The sequence below is a fragment of the Microtus pennsylvanicus genome, chromosome 3 (genome assembly GCF_037038515.1).
Source record: "Microtus pennsylvanicus isolate mMicPen1 chromosome 3, mMicPen1.hap1, whole genome shotgun sequence".
Taxonomy (NCBI): Eukaryota; Metazoa; Chordata; class Mammalia; order Rodentia; family Cricetidae; genus Microtus; species Microtus pennsylvanicus.
Genome location: NC_134581.1, coordinates 22,806,994 through 22,829,024, shown reverse-complemented (window position 1 = coordinate 22,829,024; position 22,031 = coordinate 22,806,994). Strand labels below are relative to the sequence as shown.

The 22,031-nt window shown below is 34.8% G+C and overlaps 1 protein-coding gene across 2 annotated transcripts in view; it reads left to right on the top strand.

The window, feature by feature from the left end:
- The window catches only part of Stag1 (STAG1 cohesin complex component), a 305,897-nt gene that overhangs the window by 240,329 nt on the left and 43,537 nt on the right, over positions 1 to 22,031 (top strand). For both annotated transcript variants that reach the window (XM_075964871.1, XM_075964872.1), the window contains exons 15-21: positions 1,337 to 1,454; positions 2,661 to 2,764; positions 8,245 to 8,337; positions 8,434 to 8,523; positions 8,671 to 8,874; positions 9,746 to 9,816; positions 11,849 to 11,936. In XM_075964871.1, coding sequence (XP_075820986.1) covers positions 1,337 to 1,454; positions 2,661 to 2,764; positions 8,245 to 8,337; positions 8,434 to 8,523; positions 8,671 to 8,874; positions 9,746 to 9,816; positions 11,849 to 11,936 — 768 coding nt within the window. The remainder of the gene's footprint in view (positions 1 to 1,336; positions 1,455 to 2,660; positions 2,765 to 8,244; positions 8,338 to 8,433; positions 8,524 to 8,670; positions 8,875 to 9,745; positions 9,817 to 11,848; positions 11,937 to 22,031) is intronic.

The window sequence follows — 22,031 nt, the reverse complement described above, 5'->3', positions numbered from 1 at the left end:
TAGGGATTATATAAGTGATGATTTAGGAATAATTTCCTTAAGATGGGTGACTGGAAAATTTAAAGATGTCCTACTACAATCCCCTCCCCCGTGAAAATGATAAATAGTATTAACTCCTCTGGCTTTGATGATTAATTGAGAATGGGGGTGTGTCCACCAACCCTCACATGCATGTTTTTTCTAGTGTATTTCTGGAGCCAATGTGTAATGTTTTAAATGCAGTAGAAATAAAGTAAAAAATTAAGGTAAAAGAAGAGAGAACAGTATACACAGATCATCCAGATTTACAAAGAGATTAGGTAGTAAGGAGAAATACACACAGTTTAAATGTTAGCTCTGTCCAGATAGCAGTAGGTAACCAGTAAATCTGGAAAGATGTTCCACTACTGATGAAGAAACAAGTACAAGCATATATAACAAATAGCAGTTAAGGGGTGGAAATATAGCTTAGTAGAAATCTTTCCTAATAGGCACAATGCCCTGGGTTCAATTCCCAGCACTGAAATATTTGCCCTTTGTGTGTGCTTTTCTACTTGGCTTCAGTTTTTAAACTTTTCTCTTGGTGAACTAAATTAATTTAGGAATTCAAAATGAGTTGTGATGTATAGTTTACAAAATATAATCGCAAATGTTGGCTACCTGGTTATCGCTTACCCTAAAAGTGGAATATCTTCATACAAGTATGGGAAGGTATTATTATTATCATTAGTATTAGTATCTGGACCAATGCCAGCCAGCATCCTTGCGTATGTGCATGAAGAGCTTCTGTTAGAGTGTAATATTTTTTAAGGTTTAATGATTAGATGTGGACGTTGTTTTCAAAGAAAATTATCAAAATAATCATGACAATAGAAAATTGTGAGATGAGAGGTACATTGAGTCGAACACAAATGAGAATAGGAAAGAGGAAAGTGAGAATAACTAAATTATTTTTACTTCAACTAAGATGTGCCAATATTTCAAATGGAATTCTGGGAGAAAAATTAATTTCCTTCTTTTAAAAGAAAAACAGGCCTGGGGAGATAGTAAATTACCTTCCATTTAAGCATGAGCAGAGGAGAATCCTTATGGGCTCAGGAACCAGTTAGCCTGGCCTATACAATGGTGAAAAGAGGTTGTCTCTAACAAGGTGGATGGGGAGGTCTAGCACCTCAAGTCTTATGACCTCCACAAGTAGACCATATATATATATATATATATATATATATGGTTTGAATCATTCTTAGAACTGTTTATACCAATCCATTTTAATTGTGAAAAAGTGATTTAACTCACAATATTATTAGTAGTTACTTTATTAAATGTTCCTTGGTCACATTCAATTTGTTAATTTTAGTTACATGAACATGCAGCCTACTTGGTGGACAGTTTGTGGGAGAGCTCTCAAGAACTGTTGAAAGACTGGGAATGTATGACGGAGTTGCTCTTAGAAGAACCTGTTCAAGGAGAGGAAGGTATAATATTTTGACAAGTCTATTTTCATTTTTTTTCCATTGATAAATGTAACTTCTGTGTTATATGCCATGTGTCTTTTTAAATAGAACAACTTAATTCCTACAATGGTAAGGATTTCTGATTTTTACCTTTTCTTATGAACACAACTATACAATGCACAAGGTATTTCCATAGACCATGTGTTGTATAATATTCAAATCTCATGTTTGCTGGCTTCAGACGCAAAATGTGCTTACCATTTAAATTTTTTCAAAGGTAAATCTTTTTCGTTGTATTTTCCTCTGACTCTGGATAAGGGGTTTGAAACCAAAAACTGTCCTCCCTTCCATTTATTTATTTATTTATTTATTTATCGTACATTAACATATATATTTTAGTGATTCTTTACTACTGCATTTTTGTGGTATCAAACACTTGAAATATCTGATTAGATTATAAGCACATGGAGTAAATTGCATTTTTTCAATTACTTAATGTGTTAAACTACCTATATATGAACTATGTGTGGTAGAGCACGTCTTTAATCCCAGCACGCAGGAAGCAGAGGCAAGCGGATCTCTGAATTCAAGGCTAGTCTACAGAGCAAGTTTCAGGAAACCCTGTGTACCCCACCCCCCAAAAAAGGAACAAGAAACTATATGTGTATTGTGACCAGAAATACATTAAAATGTGTTGTTAAACCAGGTGGTGGTGGCACACACCTTTAATCTCAGTACTCGAGAAACAGAAGCAGGCAGATATCTGTGAGTTTGAGGCCAGCCTAGTCTACAGAGAAAGTTCCAGAACAAGCTCAAGAACTACACAGAGAAACCCTGTCTCAAAAACCAAAAGAGATAGATAGATAGGTAGATGGGTAGGTTGGTGTTGTTAGCTTTTTAAATGTATGACATCTTTAATTTATTGAAAATCAAAATTTTTAAGATTTGAAATTATGTAGAAGAAAATATTGCCTTACTCAAAAGTAAGGACTTAAAAAAAAACTAGATGTTAAAGACAAGATTGCTTACTTTATATGCTTTGGTTTTTTGTTTGTTTGTTTGTTTGTTTGGCTAATGATAGCCACTTATTACTAAAATGGACAGAAATACTAAAATTAGAGTTCATCTTAATTATTAAGTAATAATGTTTGCAGTTTTTAATTAACCATTGTGTTAATTTAAGATATGATTATGAAACCACTTATACTCACGTTTTGTTCATTACAGCAATGTCTGACCGTCAAGAGAGTGCTCTTATAGAGCTAATGGTTTGTACAATTCGCCAAGCTGCTGAGGCACATCCTCCAGTGGGAAGGGGCACCGGCAAGAGAGTAAGTTTTCAGTCACTAAAAATTCTATAGCAAACTTATAAATGTAATTAAAATGTCTGTCTTGATACTTTATTGGTGTTTGTATCCCTAAACATGGGATTTTTTTTACAAATGATACATGCATACCATGGTGCTTCCTCTTTGTGTCTTAACTGTTTGACCCAAGTTCTAGAAGTATCTTTTCCTCATATTTCTCTGCTTCTACTATAGTATTTTAGCAGTATAATTAAAAGTATGGAGTGGGGGGGGTGCTGGAGAGATGGCTCAGTGATTAAGAGTACTGGCAGTTCTTCCAGAGAATCGAAGTTTGATTCCTAATTCCCACTGCTTACAACTGTCTGTAATTCTGTAAGTCTCTCTAGTTCCCAAGAATCTGATGCCTTCTGACCTTGTTAGGCACCAGGCATGCACCTGCTGCTCTGAAATACTTGCAGGCTCTCCTGCCTTTGCAGGCCTAGCCGACTGATCCAGCCAGTTCCCCAGAGAGAGGTTGCTGAGCTGCTTGTGTACTCTTAGCTACTTTCCTCCTAACTCTGAGTAGGTGTACAAGGTTCCAGACCAGAAGTAGGTGGCAGGCCATGCATGTTAGATCCAGTTGTTCGGATGCCATTTACAAGTGTAGACTGCTCATTCCATTTTCTGTCCACCCAAAATCACACAGAAACTAATTACAGTGCTCCTTGACCTATTAGCTCAGGCTTCTTCATTAACTAACTCTTAAATTAACCTATTTCCATTACTCTGTGTATTGCCTCAAGGCAATAAAGAGGTTCCGGCTGCTTCTTCTTCAGCCCCTACATGGCATCTCTCTGACTCGTTCTACTTTCTCTATATATCTCTTCCAGCCTGGCTATATTCTGCCCTGCTAATAAGGCAAAACAGCTTCTTTATTAGCCAATGGTAATAAAACACATTGATAGCATGCATAAGGGAATCTCACATCATTACCTTATGTTAGAGGATCTGGCAGACCCATATGGACCAGATGTGTTATATGTATGGGATGATTCGTAGTGCTGATTATTTCTTGTAACTAAATACATAATAAAGTCAATTCTGTATCATCTGGTATAAATTCAGTAGGTTCAATATGTAAAACAACTATTTCTGCATAAGACTCTAAAATCCACTAGTACCATCAGAAAAGCATATAGTTCTGAAGTTTGGACAGAATCATAAGGCTTAGATCCACTTTTTAAATTTTTCTTATTTGTAACCTGTCTTCCCTGATTTACTTAACATCACTGTAGAATGTAGGTACACCAGTTTTTGGTGGCTCCCTTTATAATGTAAGGAAGGATCCAATTAGTTCTCTTTATAAGTTAAATTCTTTTTTTGGGAGTATTTGTTGTTATTCTTCTCCAAGAAAATTACTACAGGCTCTTTGCCAGGATTCACATTCTGCCTATAATTTGTGAATTTCATCATTATTTTAAAAGCACTACAATTTTGCCTGGGTCTATTACTGCTAATTGATAAAGTCTCAATTTTCCTTTTAGAACTAACTCAGAGACCCTTTCCACATAAGTCTTTAATTTTTTACTCAGTTTATGTAGTGAAAAGATCCATTCTAAGATGATATCTTCCTTCTGCATTAAAATTCCTATATGTTTGGAGGGTAATATGACCAGAATGCACTTAAGATGTTGACCCACACAATCCATGTGTGCATTCTGTAATTTCTCTTCACCAAATCCAATTCACTCTCAGCTTCAGCTGATCATTCCCTGGGTCTATTTAATTCCTTGTCACCGTCTAAAGTTTTGAGCAGATTACTCAATTCATAAGGTTTTATCCCAGTAGTGGGTCGTATATAGAAAATGTCTCCTAGCAATCTTTAAAAGTCATTATGAGTCTGCAGTCAGTCTCTCCTAATTTGTACCTTTTGGGATCTAATTTTTTGTGAACCTTTTTTATACCCTAAATAATTAATAGAATCTCCTCTTTGTATTTTCTGAGGAGCAATTTGTAATCCCTAACAAGGCAAATTTTTTTTTTACTTTTTCAAACATTCTTTCTAAAGTATCCACATTTGAATCAGCTAGTAAGATGTCATTCATGTAATGGTAAACTACAGATTCAGGAAATTGCTTATGTATCATTTCCAGTGACTGCCCTACAAAATATTGGCACAGGGTAGGGCTATTTAATATTCCTTGTAGGAGAATCTTCTATTGATATCTTATAGCCTTATAATTATTTAAAATACTCAAATTTTTTTGTCTTTTTCTTGTAAAGGTATAGTGAAGAAACAGTCTTTTAAATGAATAAATATAAGAGGCCACCCTTTAGGCAATGGAGAAGACAGAGGAATGCCAGACTGTAGAGAGCCCATTGAATGAGTCACCTTATTAACAGCTCTTAGATCTGTCACCATTCTCCATTTTCCAGATTTCTTTTTAACAACAAAATACAAGAAAATTCCAAGGGCTGGTTGATCCTTCAATATGTTGAGCAGTTAGTTGTTCCTGTACCAGCTGTTCTAAAGCCTGTGGTTTCTCTGTTGTTAAAGGCCATTGCTTAACTCATACAGGTTTGTCTGTCAACCATTTTAAAGGTAGGGTTGTTTGGGCCTTTGTAAGATAAGCAGCTCTTGTGCCCTGTTCTTGTACAACCTGAATGGTTAGTCACTGCTTTTTATAACATCTTGTAATATTTTTCCCAGATGCATACATTAATTTATGATTTGTTTCTGAAATTGGAGAAATGTTAATTTGAGTATTCCATTGCTGTAATCAGTCACATCCCACAAATTCATTGCTGTTTAATTTAATTTTCCTCTCTGACTTTCTGGCCCTATACCTTCCACCCATTCATGCTCTGTTTTATGTGAGATAATGTTCCAGTCCCTAAAAGCTGAACATTTACCTCCTGAAGACGCCAATTTGAATGCCAAGATTCTGATGAAATTATTGTTACATCTGCACCTGTGTCTACCAGACTGTCAATGACAATATCATTTATTCATATTTTTAATTTTGGTCTTTGTTCATTCATCAAAGTTTGCCAAAATATTTGCTTTGTGGTTTTTCCTTAATTTTTTTTTTGTTCTCTATTCTGTAGCTCTTTTATTATCCAAAGTAGTATGGTTCCTTACAATAGGCATTAGGTTCTTTAAATGTTATGGGAAGGAGTTTCCTCCATGATGACAGGAAATGACTGACCAGATTCTTATGGAGCCCTCAAGAAGTTTCCCAATGGCTAAGGGGTACTTTGAATGCCCCTTGTTGATCTACATTTTAGTCCAGTGTCTTCCTTTGCCATACCTTCTGCATAATCCAGAAGGGAGAAGTAGTCTTTTGGGAATATGCTTAGTAAAAACATTGTTTCTAGGATACTGCCCCTTTTAAGATGACCTTGATTGCCAAAATTGAAACACTTGATATTTCAATTTTTCCTCAATCCTCCGGAAATCACCTCTCCTATTAAAACATCATCATGGTCATGAGATTCAATATTGATTGTATCTTGGATCCATTCCTCCAAGAGCACTGATCTTGCCTTAAATGGTCTAATTTTGCTTTTGCATTGAAAATTGGCATTTTCAAAACCAGAAATTGGATTATTATTTGTCTAGCTTCTGAATTTGGTATCAGTCTATTTATTGCTGATGTCAGTTTTTGTAAGAAATTAATGGTTTCTTTGGGGCCCTATATGACTTTAGTAAATGACTCATTCTTCTTTCCTACTTCTTCAGTTCTGTCCCAAGCATTCAAAGCTGCTGCATGCTATAAAGCCAGGATGGGGCTATCATATAGGTATTGCCTTTCTGTAGTAGCGTAATCTTCTTTTCCAACAAGTTGATCTTGGGAGATTTCCATATTTCTAGCTCCATTCTGCTGTTAATAGTCTTAGCCTCTTCTTTCAACTAGGTCCTCCACTGTAATTGTGGACAAGGCTCTGAGACTGCTGTAACCAAGTCTCTCTATTACAAGTTGACCATGAGTTTAGTATGTTTCACAAATGGCGAATACGTGCTATATGAGACTATTGCTTCCTGGAATCTCCTTAGAACTAACATTGTCACAGGAGTCCTTTCACAGAGTCTTGGGGATACCTATCATTTTGCAATTTCTGTAAGGGTGTTAGATATATTAAGGTTGGTTGCCTTATATTCCTCTCTCCACCCATCCCTATCCCTACCTGTCTCCACCTCTCTCTAGTGCTGGCATTAAGGTCTTGTCCTCCCAAAATACTGGGATTAAAGGTATCAGCCACTACTGCCTGGACTCTAGTGGCTTAGCCGTGCACTCTGATCTGCAGGCAGTCTTTATTTGTTAAAACACAAAATGTCACTACAGAAAATAGGAATTGCATGTAAAATTATACTAAAGCATTATTGGTTAATGTTGGAAATACTATTTTTTAAGTCGTCATCTGTTAAAAGGACCTATCATGAATGAAACCATAAATGATTTGTTTTAAAATTATACAGGAAAATAAATTAGTATCCTCATAGAATCCTAATTAATATTCAACTTTTTAGAGATTTTGAAATTTTGTTATAAAAGTCTTTTTAAACTGTATTTTGCTCCAATTTTGACAAATAATTCAATTTTGGGGCTAATTTCTAGTCCTTTCACAAATGTTGCCCCTTTTTTGTACTTCCTTACTTTCTATCAGAATAAATTGGCCCAGATATGAAAGTAATTCCAAATTTTATATACTTAATACTAGAAGCCTTCATTCTTTCAAAGTTTGTGTGGGCCTAAGATTCACTCTTGATTTAGTTGCTATTTGGCTTAGAACCTCTTAGGGTTGACCACATCTTTATCTTCAGACTTGACTGGGATGGTTTAAAACATAGCCACATGAATCATTTTTCACATGCGGCAGGCAAGCTGTGGACTGATACTAGCTAGGTAAGAGATCCTAAAGGTTCTCTGTCTACATGCCCACTCTGTAGGAATGTTTGAGTGTTGTCCTTTCTCAGAAGAATTAATTGAACATATAGTGAATGCTGCTGTATTTTTAATGCTTTAGTCTTCAAAAAGTCATGAAATCATTCTGGAGATATAGTTAGATTCAGTAGCATCCTGTTAATCACACAAATTATCTTTACTCATTGTGGGAAAATGACCTACCAAGGGTATAACTAGCAGGGAATGGGAACCTTAAAGGAATTAAACTGAACTTTGGGTTTCATTCTGTTACACAATAACCAACCATTTTTTTCTCATGAGCCATGGTTCCTTAATAGTAGCTGACAAGGATCAGAATCTTGGTGCTGTTTGATTATGGTTATTTTTCTATAATGTCTTCTAGGCATGTGTACTAGACACAGATGAGAAATACATATTTATATAAGTATAATTATTCATTCATTATTGCTCTGACTTAAGTTTATCCTAACACTTAATTTTTTTATATTCCTCTTAAATTTCTTGGTAATGTCATCCACCAATTCTTCATCGTTTTATATTTAACATTTTCAATTTTTATTGCCAAGTGACACTTTTTTTATTTCTTTTTATTTCTAGGTGCTAACAGCCAAAGAAAGGAAAACTCAAATTGATGACAGAAACAAATTAACTGAGCATTTTATCATTACACTTCCTATGTTACTATCAAAGGTATATGCCATTTTCAGTGTTGTGATAATACGCCTCTGAGTTTACTCTCTTGCACTATTACTGTAGTTACTCTTTTTTCTTTGCTACTTCCTCTAGTATTCTGCAGATGCAGAGAAGGTAGCAAACTTGCTACAAATTCCGCAGTATTTTGATCTAGAAATCTACAGCACGGGTAGGATGGAAAAGGTAAGACATTCTGAAATTCTGCTACTAAAGTAGTTTTAGTAACTGAATTTTATATTTTCATCTAATCAGAAGGTTATTTGATGAATGATGATTTTTAATTTTTGTTATTAATCTAAATATCACAGCTTTCCTTTTGTTCCTCCTCAGCACCTGGATGCTTTATTAAAACAGATTAAGTTTGTTGTAGAAAAACATGTAGAATCAGATGTTCTAGAAGCCTGCAGTAAAACCTACAGCATTTTATGCAGTGAAGAGTATACCATCCAGAATAGAGTTGATATCGCTCGGAGCCAGCTGATTGATGAATTTGTAGATCGATTCAATCATTCTGTGGAAGATCTGTTGCAAGAGGTTCGTTATAACGTTGATGGTTCATGTACTAATTTTGGTTAATAATTATTCAGAATACATGAATATGTGAGTCAGTCATATTTTTAATAAATCTAACATTTTCCACCCTTTTCAGAATTTAACATACTAAGGAAATGTGTACATCCTATAAAGATCGACCTTTTCTAGTTTATTTTTCATGCTACATTTTCTTCCCCTTTTTGAAGAACAGTTCAAGATTTGCTTTTTCTTCTTCATTTTGTTTCCTATTTCTGGGATCCAATTTACATTTTAAATTAATTATCATAATGTTCTAGTTAATAGAACAAGTTAAGTTAGACATGCTTGCTCAAGGAAGCAGCATTCTTGACAAACTAGTTGTTTTCTCTTTATATTTGTGCTTCTTATATCATGTCCTTACTTTCTTATCTATAAGACAGTCTGAAATTCTTGTAGATGTTTTGTTCCTCCTGAGAAATCTATATAACTAATTTTTTAAAAGAATTTTGATGATTTTTCAAACATATCTTGGTTTTTCACCATAATTTTCTAAAGTGACTGGTCATCAGTAAAATCTTAAATAATCATTAAACGTTTTTCAGGATAAGGTAGCTCAGACAGTAATTGATGTTTGCATTCATGAGGAACACCTGGTATCCAGTCCTCAGTATTGAAAGACAGAGTGCACTAGCTAGAGCTTTAAAACACTATCACAAGCAATTTCAATTTCAAGGAATTTACCATAGTGTATTATAAAAATGTGTATGCTTTTATTCATCTTCAGTGAATATAATACTTTGTAGAATGAATTTTAGGCAGTTAAGCATTGGTAGGACGTAATATAAATCTGAGTTGCTCTAAAAATGAGGTCACATTTACTTTTTATTCCTAGGGTGAAGAAGCTGATGATGATGATATCTACAACGTTCTTTCTACCTTAAAGCGTTTAACTTCTTTTCACAAGTATGTCATATTTATTACTCATGTTAATTTAACAAGTAACATATTGGCCAATGAATAGACTGAATGTAACATCTAACTTTTTGCAACAGTGATAAATTTTTTTTAAAGATACATTTATTATGTATATAACATTCTGTCTTCATGTATGCCCGCATGTCAGAGGAGGGCGCCAGATCTCATTACAGATGGTTGTGAGCCACCATGTGGTTGCTGGGAATTGAACTCGGGTCCTTTGGAAGAGCAGGCAATGCTCTTAACCTCTGAGCCATCTCTCCAGCCCCCTATCTCCTTGTTTTTAAGATTTCTTTTTTTTAAATATTTACTGTGGGTGTCACATGTGAGGTCTAAAGACAACTTGGAGTTAATTCTGTTATGTAGAGTCTGGAGAATCAAACTTTATTGTCAAGGCTTAGTGAAGATCACCTTTATCCGCAGAACCTGAGCCATCTCTCCAGCCCCAGTGATAAATTTTTCAATATTAAATCATAACAAATTTTGCTCATTCAGATTTTCTCAGAATTGTTAGATTTAATTATTGTTAGTATAAGAATTGTCATTAATTTTGTAAACTAATCATTTCAGTTAGAAGTGTACTGTAAACATTTTAGTCGGTCATTATTATTTAAGAAATAGATGAGCTTATACAATAAACTGGAATTTTATAAGTCATTTTTAATTGATGGTATGTAACAACCTTGCTAAGTAAAAAGTAAGATTGGTGGGAAGGTTGTATATGTTGGTTCAAAGTTGCAAATTTTCAGTTATAAGTGACCTTTTTCAATAAAAAAAACAAAAATTTAAGATAGATTTCTTTCTTTTAGCTGTTCCACAATCTGTATGATAAGTATTTACAATATATTACTTAATTGCCAAACTATATATAGATCAATGAGAAAAGATTTTTGAGGAAGTTATGCAAGTAATTTATGCAAGTAATTCCTGTGGACTTCTAGATTATTACCGTTTTTACTAAGTAGACGGAATAACAGTTGGATTTGAATAAGGAATATAGTTTGAAAGCACTGCTTTCAAATCCACATATCCCTGGAATGAGGTTTATCGTCTCCACAAAGAAAGAAAAACAGAATTGTGTTGACAATAGAAGGTTTGTTGTCAAAAGGAAGCTCTTAATAAAATATTCACTTTTCAAAAGCAGTTTCTAGCATCTAGGCTTTTTGTTGATTGTGATAGTGCCTGCTGCTACTCCTGCTTTTGAGGGGAAAACACTGGCTCCAGAGATGGAGACTAGCTAGCGCAACAGAGCATTATAGTGAGATCTTGTCTCTGTGGGTGAGGGGAAAGAAAGAAGGAAGAAATAAAGAAAAAGAGAGAAATCAAATCCTTTTTTACATACAAGTAAACTTTTTGGAATTTGGTATAGAACTCTTATTTTAAAGCGTATCTTGTCATTTATGATAAAAGTTAACAACCACAGTGAAAAGAACTGGCTCTGTGGTGGAGTTCATGTTTCTTCCTTCAAAGTCAGGTAAGGTGGCATCAGAGACAGGAGGACGTGCAGGAGCTGCAGGCCATTCTGCATTACATAGTGAGCCCTGAGAAAAATCGTTCAAAAGTCTTCAGGCTATATAAATGGCTACACAATGAATTTTGAGTTTCTCATATTTCCTATCCTCTAGTTTTGTAATTCTGTCCATTTGATGACAGGAGATTTCTCCCTCAAAAATACAAATGTAATTGTATTTTTTAAATTGTGAAAGGGTTCTTTTTAAAATGTATTTTAAATATAATAAAGTTGTGCATGTTTACATTACTAGTTTGGATTAACAATTTAAGGAGAAACCTGATGTTAAATGTGAAACTCGTGGTTTATTTAACAAACTCTACCTCTACCGTTACTTTTGTTTTCTTTCTTTGTTTTTTTTTTCTACATTTAAATGTTTCCATTATGGGTTGATTTTAATTCTACAAGAAAATGAAATATTGTTTTGTTATTCTGCTTAGTGAAACTGAACTTCAATTTAAATTATCTTTTATTCTAGAGTAAAATTAAAACCTTTTTTATTTCTTTTAGTGCTCATGATCTCACTAAATGGGATTTATTTGGCAATTGCTATAGACTTTTGAAGACTGGAATTGAACATGGAGCCATGCCAGAACAGGTAGGAAATTACTAATATTCTTTCTGTGCTTTAGGAAGCTAAGCTTTTCTGAAGCCATTTGCAGAAAATACTGATAAGTCTAAAATACAACTAGTGCCTTGGAGAATTGTTGTCCTTGTGATTAGAACTGTTTGTTATGTCTTATATTTAGATGTTTTAAAGTAACTAAAGATAAACTATTTTTATTATAGTGTATCTTTAAAATTTAATGTTAAAGTAAACATCCCTAGAAAAACTATTAATTTCTATAATACATTTCTAATGATGACTGGGTATTGTTATAAATATTGATGGCACCAGAACTTCAGCATGGCTTAATTTTGTAGTACAAACATTATTTGGATAAGAATCTGAATTTTTTGCCTAACCTGAAAGATACTTAAGTAATTAGCTAATTCTACATGAGAAAGAGAAGAGTTATTCTGTTTATTACAGATACTCATGAGACCTGACTTCATATTTATTGGTGATGCTGGGGATTATCTGTTGACTCCTATTTGACAATGATGTTTAGATAATGTATTACTACTCTTAAAGTAACAGAATGTCAAGAGAGAACAAAATGATAATTACAAATAAAAAGTCATTTCACGGGACGGTGATGGTGCATGCCTTTAATCCCAGCACCCAGGAGGCAGAAGCAGGTGGATCTCTGAATTCGAGGTCAACTTGATTTAAAGAGTGAGTTCCAAGACTGCCAGTAAGGAATACACAGAGAAACCTTGTCTTGAAAACAAAAACAGAACAAACAAACAAAAGCCTAATAAAGGTCAGTCACAAAACACAAGTATGGTGACATCTGTAGTTTGAGTGACTTATAAGGCTGTGTCAGGGGCACTAGTTAGATGTAGATTTCAAGGCCAACAGCCTGAGCCAACAGAATACGACTTCATACCCCCAAAATTTTAATATGTAAAATATACAAAAGGCCACAAATGCCTTTAAAAAGCAGTGTTTTATTGTTACTATAATTAATTCTTCTCAATTGCCTAACATGGTTTGGGTGTGTAACTCAGTGGCAGAGCACTTGCCTAGTATATACAAGGCCTTGGATTTGATTCTTAGAACTGCAAAAATAAATTGAAATAAAAAGTTATTTACTACCGGGCAATGGTAGTGCACAGCTTTTATCCCAGCACTCAGAGACAGAGACAGGCAGATCTCTGTGAGTTAGTTCAAGGTCAGCCTGCTCCACAGAGTGAGTTCTAGGATAGCCAGAGCTACACAGAGAAACTCTTGTCTAGAAAAACAAAACAAAAACAAACAAACAAAAAATTTCTTGATCCCTCTTTTAATAAACACAGTGTACCTAGTTAGGTGCTTTTCTTTCATTTGTCAAAGGAGGATAAAATCTGGGGCAAATGTGTCACATTTGAACATTTCCTTTATAGATATATGGGAAAATTAAGTTAGGAAGTTGTTTTATTCTTCCACTTACTGTAGCTGAGCTCAGTTTTTTCTTCTGCTACAGAATAAAGTTAATGTGTATGCTTTATTGTGGCAAGAGGCTTAATATTTAACCATGTTGTTTACTTCATTTATTAATGGCACTTAAGTTTTCCATTCTGTCTTTATCTTTTCAGTCTCCTAAATATAACTCATTCATGTTCTCAAGGTATTTCTTACAAATTTGAAAGGTAATAAAGGTAGTCTTTTGTTTTCTTTATTTTTTTTAGGAAAAAAATAAAAATCACACATTTTTACTTAATGGGATTATAAACCTTTTGATACTTATTTTTAATCCACTATACCATTATTTGTTTTTTAGCCACTGACTCTGACAGTCTCATAATGCCATTTTCTGCTCTTACCACTACATAAATGTTCTTTTTCCTTATGTTAATTTTTTACATAAGATGTGTCATACTTATTAATTAGTCTGTGTCTTACCTTCTCAATCTTTAACCAGGTCTATGAAGTTTGAAAGCATGACTACTAGATTATGCTCTTGTTCACGTTTATATTTTTTACAAACATCTCCTAACATATATATAGAAATGAACCAAAACTGTATTTAACTAAGTCTTAGGATTATTTACTTCCTCTTTTCAGTTTCCAGCTGTTTGCTTTTAGTTAGAATAGAAATTTCTTTTGAGATTGCTTTTACTGAGCACAGACCTCGAAGAACTACCAAAACCTTTGCTGATGTTAACCCTCAATTATGTTCAGTATTTTGAATATGTCTAAAAGCAAGTTTTCTAGGTATTTGGGAGGACTATATTTACCATATCCTTGACTGTTTTTTCCATAATAAACAATCTAAATCTCTCTGTAGTCTTACTCTTCAGGGTAATTTGTGAATTTGTGAATTTGTGGGTTGGGATAGTGGATTCTTTGGTAGTAATTTGACTTTTCTGATACCAATAATGTTTTAGGTGTTCCAGCTTTAGGATATATGGATGATTAAAAATTTTAAATTTACCTATTCTAATTTTTTATTTTTTGTATTCTAGTTATTAAGTCATGTTATATAAATGTCCTGGGGGGGGCATGCTTCTTTCTGTCCTCATGTCTGTATTTTCACACTTTTGCACTTGTACATTCTATATTGACTACATATGTTAGTATGTATAATGTAGAAGTAATCTAAACATAATTTACATCAATTGCTCCCTATCCGGTGTAACATAGTATTTTGATGCTCTATCTTTCTTGTCACTTTTAGTAGGAAGCCTTTGTGTTTCATGACACTTGATATTCTGCAGAGTACCAGCTTATAAAAAGTCTTGACTAATTTTATCTGATTGTCGTATATTTCAATTTGGATTACATATTCTTCCAGGGATGAACATTGGGTGATAGTCTTTTGTCAGTGTACCAAGAGGTTCATGAGGTCTGTATGTGACCAAAGTATTTTTTACAGTTAGTATGTGCTAACAGAAAAGGAAGAGGAGCAAAAAGAAACATAATGTCAATTTGCTCACTATTGATATCAAATCACTTGATTAAGGTGGAATCTATCAAATTTCCCCTATATAGTTAACATTGTCCTTTTTAATTCATAGGCTGTCAGATTTCTTTTTAAAGTATATAAATATTGTTGTTTCTTGGCAAATTTTGACTTAATTCTATGCCATGATGTAATCTTACCTGAATCTCTGCTATTATGATCACAAAACAATTTCTAAAATGACAAATGTTACTGTCATTTTGTGTTTATTGATTAATACTATAGTATAAGGGAAAACTATCAATTCATTATTTCATTTAGTCATCTTTTTAATTTTAAATTATTTTTAATTTAGTATCCATATATTAGTATTGTATAATTGATTATTGTTATTTATTTTGTTGCTTGTATATTTCCAGATCTGTCCTGTGGGAGCTTCTGTGTGTCTTTCAAACTGGCTCCTATGTGCTTTTAATAATTTTTTAGCACTTCTAGTAATCAGCCATTGCAGGATAGGCTTAAGCCCCCTGTGTTAATGTATTCTTAACATATAACAAGTATTTTAATGCCAGGTGCTGGTGGCACACGCCTTTATTCCCAGCACTCGGGAAGCAGAGGCAGATGGATTTTTGTGAATTCGAGGCCAGCCTGATCTACAAGAGCTAGTTCCTGGACAGGCTCCAAAGCTTCTGAGAAACCCTGTCTCTAAAAAACAAAAAACGAAACAAAAAAAAGTATTTTAAAATATGCCAATTCTATAACACAGTTATTACTTACTGTGAAGAAACCAGATGTTCTAAATTATTTTATCTTCCTCATACATTTTTTAAATAAAACAAAAGCAAAAGGTATTTCAGGTTATCCCTATCTTATTTTGTAGCTTTATGCCTATTTCTTATTAGTATGCTGTTGAGTTTAAAAGCCAGTGAGGTGGCTCAAGCAGTAAGCCTGACAACTTGAGTTTGCTCTCTGGATCCCCACAGAAAGAGAGAACTGACTCCTTGCCCTCTGACCCCCACATAGTATGTCATAGCATATGCACATCCCGCACACATATACAAAATAAATACATAAATGTGATAAATATCTTGACTAACATAAGAAAAAATAATATATTAAAACTGTATTAGTGTATCATTTTCATAGCTTCAAACAAGCCATAGAAGATTGAAAATCAATAAAGATTATTTACATTATTATTTACTTTCAATCAAAGTAGTATAATAAATTTGTGTATAAAAGAAAAGTAATGAAGGCCAGGCATGATGGCACATGCCTTTAAACCTTGTTCTTGCTGTAAGTTCTAGACCAGCCCTGGTCTACATAGAGAATTCTGAACTGGTTTGGACTACATAGTGTCACCCTATTTGAAAAAGAAAAGAAATTATATGTGATTACTGTTGGGCCTCTCCAAGAATCATTCAAACTCATTTATCACTTGGGAGGCAAATGCAGGCAGATCTCTGTGCGTTTAAGACTAGCCCAATCTACAAAGTAAGTACTGTGAGCCCCTTTTACCAAAAAGAAATAAAAACTATTTTTACAATAAGCTGAGTACTAAATCTTGACATTCATTTGTATAAACCATATGATAAGCATATAGTTTTTATATATTATATTTATATAGTTATTTTTATTTGCTACAAATAAAACTGAAACTTTAAATAATATGCTTAGGGCCACATAGTATGGCACACCTAGTAAAAACCAAGCTTTTAAATTATTTCCATTCTCTTTTCATTTTTGCTATTGATGTGCTACTAGCATATGGTAGCCCAGGCTATGCTTCCATTCTTTTCTCATGCCTTCTTTTCCCTCACCCCATACCTTCTGATGTTTGCTCTATGTCAAATTCATTTTTATATTGATCTTTTTTCCCCAAATATCTTTTGGGCTGTTTCAATAGGAACTGTGGGGAGAGATTAAATGCTGGTACTTTATCCGTCATCATGACCTGGAAATCACCACATTATTCAGACTGAACATAATATAGGGGGTGAGTTTAACTTAAGTCAGGTTATTGTTTTTGGATAGATTATGGATTATTGTGTATGTTGTTAAGAATCATGCTTTCCTAGAAGACTATACACTTGCTGAGTTTAGAACTTGTTTCAGTTGCATATTTCTGATTTTTCCTCAAGCTTGCTATACCAAAAACTTTCAGGTGGTTTTTTTCAAATTGTTCATTTGATTGTTTGATTTTTGTTTTTGTTTGTTTTTTTAAAAAAAAAAAAACAGGATATAACCCAGCCTAGCTGTAGCCTCCCAGTTGCTGGGATTATAGGCATGTGTTGCTGTGCCCTGCTTGGTCCACTGAATTTATGACAAAGACAGAAAAGCTTTATAAATCTAAAGGATAAAAATTAGATAAATATTGTGCTGGAACACAATTCGATTTTGAGATTGAAAACAAAAGAAAAGGACATTACCCATATGTCTTCTGGCTATCTGCAACAATTAGTCAAGCATGATGATGCATGCCTGTACCAAGTGCCCTCAGCTACTTGGAAACCTAAGACTGGAGGGTCACTTGAACCCAGATTGCAGACTAGGCTGAACAACAAAGTAAGATGCCTGTGAGAAATATGGGAAAAATATGAGAAATATGAGAAAAATCTTTGGAAGTTTGGGTTATTCAAAGACTTCTCAGAAGGCTGGTCTAATTTCACATGCCTATAACCTCAGCTCCTAAAGTAACCGAAGCAAGAGGATTACAAATTGAGGACCTGTCTTGGCTACAGAGTAATAAGTCATGGGTAGCTTAGTGAGACCCTGTCTCAAGATGACAAGTACAAAGAGAACTGGGGGTAGGGATATAGCTCAGTTGTGGAATAAACGCTGCTTAGCGCACATATGACTTCAACCCCTGAAAGAAAAAGATAAGACAGATAAATGCCTGGTTACATAATTCTCTCCTTTTAAGAAAACAGAAGCACTTAGGAGTCAGGGACAGGAGGATATCTGCCTGGTATACAGAGTGAGTTCCAGGACAGGCTCCAAAGCTACAAAGATAAATCCTGTCTCAAAAAATAAAAGCAGGGGGAGGGGAGTAGGATTAAAATGCAGAACCAGGAGCTGGAAAGATGGCTCAGAGGTTAAGAGCACTGACTGCTCTTCCGGAGGTCCTGAGCTCAATTCCCAGCAACCATATGGTGGCTCACAGCCATCTGTAATGAGATCTGGTGCCCTCTTCTGGCCAGCAAGCACACAGACAAACAGAACACTGTATACATAATAGATAAATAAATCTTTAAAAAAAAATGCAGAACCAGAAGCCATAGGACAGTTATAGTCCTTAGTCTCACAGGTCAGACCTTTAGCCCAAAGCTCCAAGTTATATAATGATAATGATTGCCAAAAGTTAAAAGTTTAAAGTGTCAGTGGAGGCTAGACAGTGGGCCCAGTTGATAAGAGCCCTGGCTACTCTTCCCAATTCCCAATAACCACATGGCAGATCACAGCCATCTGTAACTCTAGTTCCAAGAGATCAGACACCTTCTTCTGGCATTAGTGGACACCAGTGTACAGACATGCATGTGGACAAAGTAGCCATACACACAAAATAAAATTTATAAAAGTGAATTTCATTAAGTTAATTTTATTTTCTCTTAATAATTGGTAGAACATGAATAGTTGTATGTATGAATCCTATGGATATGACTACAGTGAAGTACATTGTTTAGAAAAAAACATATACTCTAACACCAATATAAAAAAAATCTTAAAACCAGCAACATTACATACGTCATCTTTTGTGTATGTGATTTTTAAAAAATGCTTTTTCAGACCAAGGGTATAGCATACATGAATTACAGTAGAATGGTTGACCAGCAGATAAACAATAAGATAAATAATAATAAAAAATTTCTTTAAGGTAAATGTAGAGTAATTAACATAATTTTAATGGGCTTTAAACTAAAAATCTATTCATAGGTTCAATTTTGTTGTCTTTTATAGTGCTACTATTTTTTAAAGTGTCATATATTCATTTAAAAGCTAACAAAGTCTGGCATGGTGGTATATGCCTGTAATTCCAGCAGTTGGGAAGTGGATAGAAGAGGAGAATCAAAGCCTCAGCTAATAAAACCCTATCTCAAAAAAAAAAAAAAGGTACTGGGAACATGAGTAGTGCTTACCCAGTCTCCATGAGGACCTAAATTTAACCCCAAGACTATCAATAAATATTATAAATAAATAAATCTTGGATTATTAAAAGTCTAATGAACAGGGCTGGAAAGATGATTCCAGAATTTAGAATACTTACTGCTCTTGTACAGAGGATCTGGGTTCAGTTCCCAGTACCCTGTGGTGCCTTATGACATCAGTTACAGAGGACTTGACTCTCAACTTTTGGCCTCTTCTGGCACCCACCTGACATGCCTGTGGTTTTGATGTGTATATGCAAGCAAACACACATATATTTAAATGTTTTTAAAAGCTAATCTACAATTAAGACTATCTTTGCTATTCATATGTATTTTTTAACGTGTAATGATGCCACTCTTCTATCAAATGTCTCTTGTGTGTTTCCTAGCATTTTTAGAAAGCTTTCAGATTTTTCTTATCATACTAAGATGACAGTTTTATTGCCCAATTCTTTTGAAAGTAAAAGGGGTTACTATTAATTACTCTGGGGCATAACTGAGACCTAAGAATAGACAGGACATAAATTCAACTGCTTGTAAGGTAGTCTGTGATCTGGCTTCTACTTATTCAATCTGTTTGTGCCTGTACTTAGCTGTGACAGCCTATTCCTATATTGTCAGTAAAGCATACTTTGAAATTTTGATTCCTTTACCTGTTTTTATATTATTCTAAGATTAGTTGTATATTTTTACTTTTTGATACCAGAGGGTGCAACCAGTGGTACAGCATGTTCTTAGTATGTTTTAGAAGATGGATTTATTCACTCAGCACTAAAAGAAAAGTAAAATGAAACAAGGTAGATGCTTGCTTTTCTAAAAGGTGTGTGTGAGTGTGTATGTGTGTGTGTGTGTGTGTGTGTGTGTGTGTGTGTGTGTTACCTTCTCTTGCTAGCTAAGTTGTGAACATCTTTTTTGCACCCTAACATATGGTTAAACCAATTATCGTATTATTGTTTTGGTGCTTTGTAGGAGGGTCATCTGTCTATGTGTTACTTTCGTTGGTTAAATAAAGAGACTGCCTTGGCTTTTTGATAGAGCAGGATTTAGATAGGTGGAGTAGACTGAACAGAACGGTGGGAGAAAGAAGCAGAGTCAGGCAGATGCTATTATGAAGCTCCGGCCCGAGATGGACGTAGGTTAGAATCTTCCCTGTAAGCCACCACCTCGTGGTGCTACACAGATTACTAGAAATGGGTTAATCAAGATGTGACAGTTAGCCAGTAAGAGGCTAGAGCTAATGAGCCAGGCAGTGTTTAAATGAATACAATTTGTGTATTGTTATTTCGGGTGTAAAGCTAGCCATGCAGGAGCCAGGCGGGACGAAAAGCAAGCCTGCTCGCCTTATCACTACAGTGCTTATTCATCTTTTAATTAGTCAAGAATGTATTTGTGTTCAAGCTCTTCTGTCTAGCAGAAAGCTAAGGTCCTTAGTAAACAACTGTTTCAAAATTCCCAAGTATTCAGATACTATTTGCTAACCTTTTATTTTGGTATTTTAATGGTTACTATGGAATATCACTTGGGTATTGACCAAATGGCTACTATTCTATATTGTTTATAAATTTATAGATCAGATAGTTTATATATTTTTAATTCATTGCCTTTTTTCATGCTTTGCTTTGTCTTTTGTTGTTTTTCTTTTTCTCCAAACTTTTGTTTGTTTTTTGGATTTTGGTTTTCAAGACATGGGTTTTCTGTAGCTTTTGGAGCCTGTCCTGTTACTCACTCCGTAGACCAGGTTTGTTGACTGAGGTTTCTGTCCCACCCTGTCCCACAGCCGTTCAGCCCCAAAGAAACACACATAGGTCTACATTACTTATAAACTGGTTGGCCTATTAGCTCAGGCTTTATATAACACTTATAACTTATATTAGCCCATTATTCTTGTCTGTGTTAGCCATACGGCTTGGTACCTTTCATCAATGAGGCATTCTCATCTTGCTTCCTCTGTGTCTGGGTGAAGACTGAAAGCTGACCTTTCCTTTTCCCAGAATTCTGTTCTCATTGCCCCACCTCTACTTCCTTCCTGGCTACTGGCCAATCAGCATTTTAATATAAATAATACAAGTGACAGGATAAAAGACCATTGTCCCATAGCACTCCCCCCTTTTTTCCCAAAACTAAGAACTCTGAATCTAATATTCTTTGTTTAGCTTTTTGTCCACACCATTATCCATAACATCTTGTAACCAACAGTCTAAACAAAGATAAATATCCATAACCTTTTTTTGAGGGGGAGGGGAATGTGGGTATAGTTTTCCGGGCTACTTTCTGCTGATTGCTGGTGCTGATAATCTTATGGGGACCTAAAGAAAATTTAGAATTATTGTCAAATTCTGGCTTGATCATCTCAGCCAGCAGTCTTGAGGCTGTTCTGGATGTAGAACTTAGACATCTGGTCCATCCACTCCTATCTGGGATTTTTCAGGGGGTCTTCCTTGATCAAACCTTATTTTTTTTTTTATCCAGAATGAATCCACGGCCTCTCATTTTCTGGAAACAAAAGCAAAACCTCTTCGTCAAAGTAAAATAACTTTGACTTAAATTTTAACATCAAGGCATTTTCAAAATATATGTGTTGGATTAATCCAGCAGCATTTATAATCAAATGTCTTTTAGCAACTGTGGGTCCTTCCATAGCAGTCATACAACTAAATGACAACACAAAAATATGCAGTATTGTAACTTTGAAGGCTGGCTTGTTGGGGTTTCTGTCCCACCCAGTACCCCAGAGCCGGCAAGCCCCAAAGAAAATCACACAGAGAGTCTGCATTACTTATAAACAAAGGAAAATATCCATAGTCCATTTTTTGGGAATGTGGGCATAGTTTTCCAAGCTACTTCCAGCTGGTTGGGGGCACTGATAATCTTATGGAGACCTAAAGAAAATTTAGAGTATCCTGTGAGTCTTGATCATCTCAGGCAGCAGTCTTGAATCTGTTCTGGATGTAGAGCTCAGACATCCAGGCCATCTGTTCCTACAGGAGATTTCTATGGTGTGGTAGAACTGTCTGTATTCTGTCAATCATGTTTTAAATAAACACTGATTGGCCAGGCAGG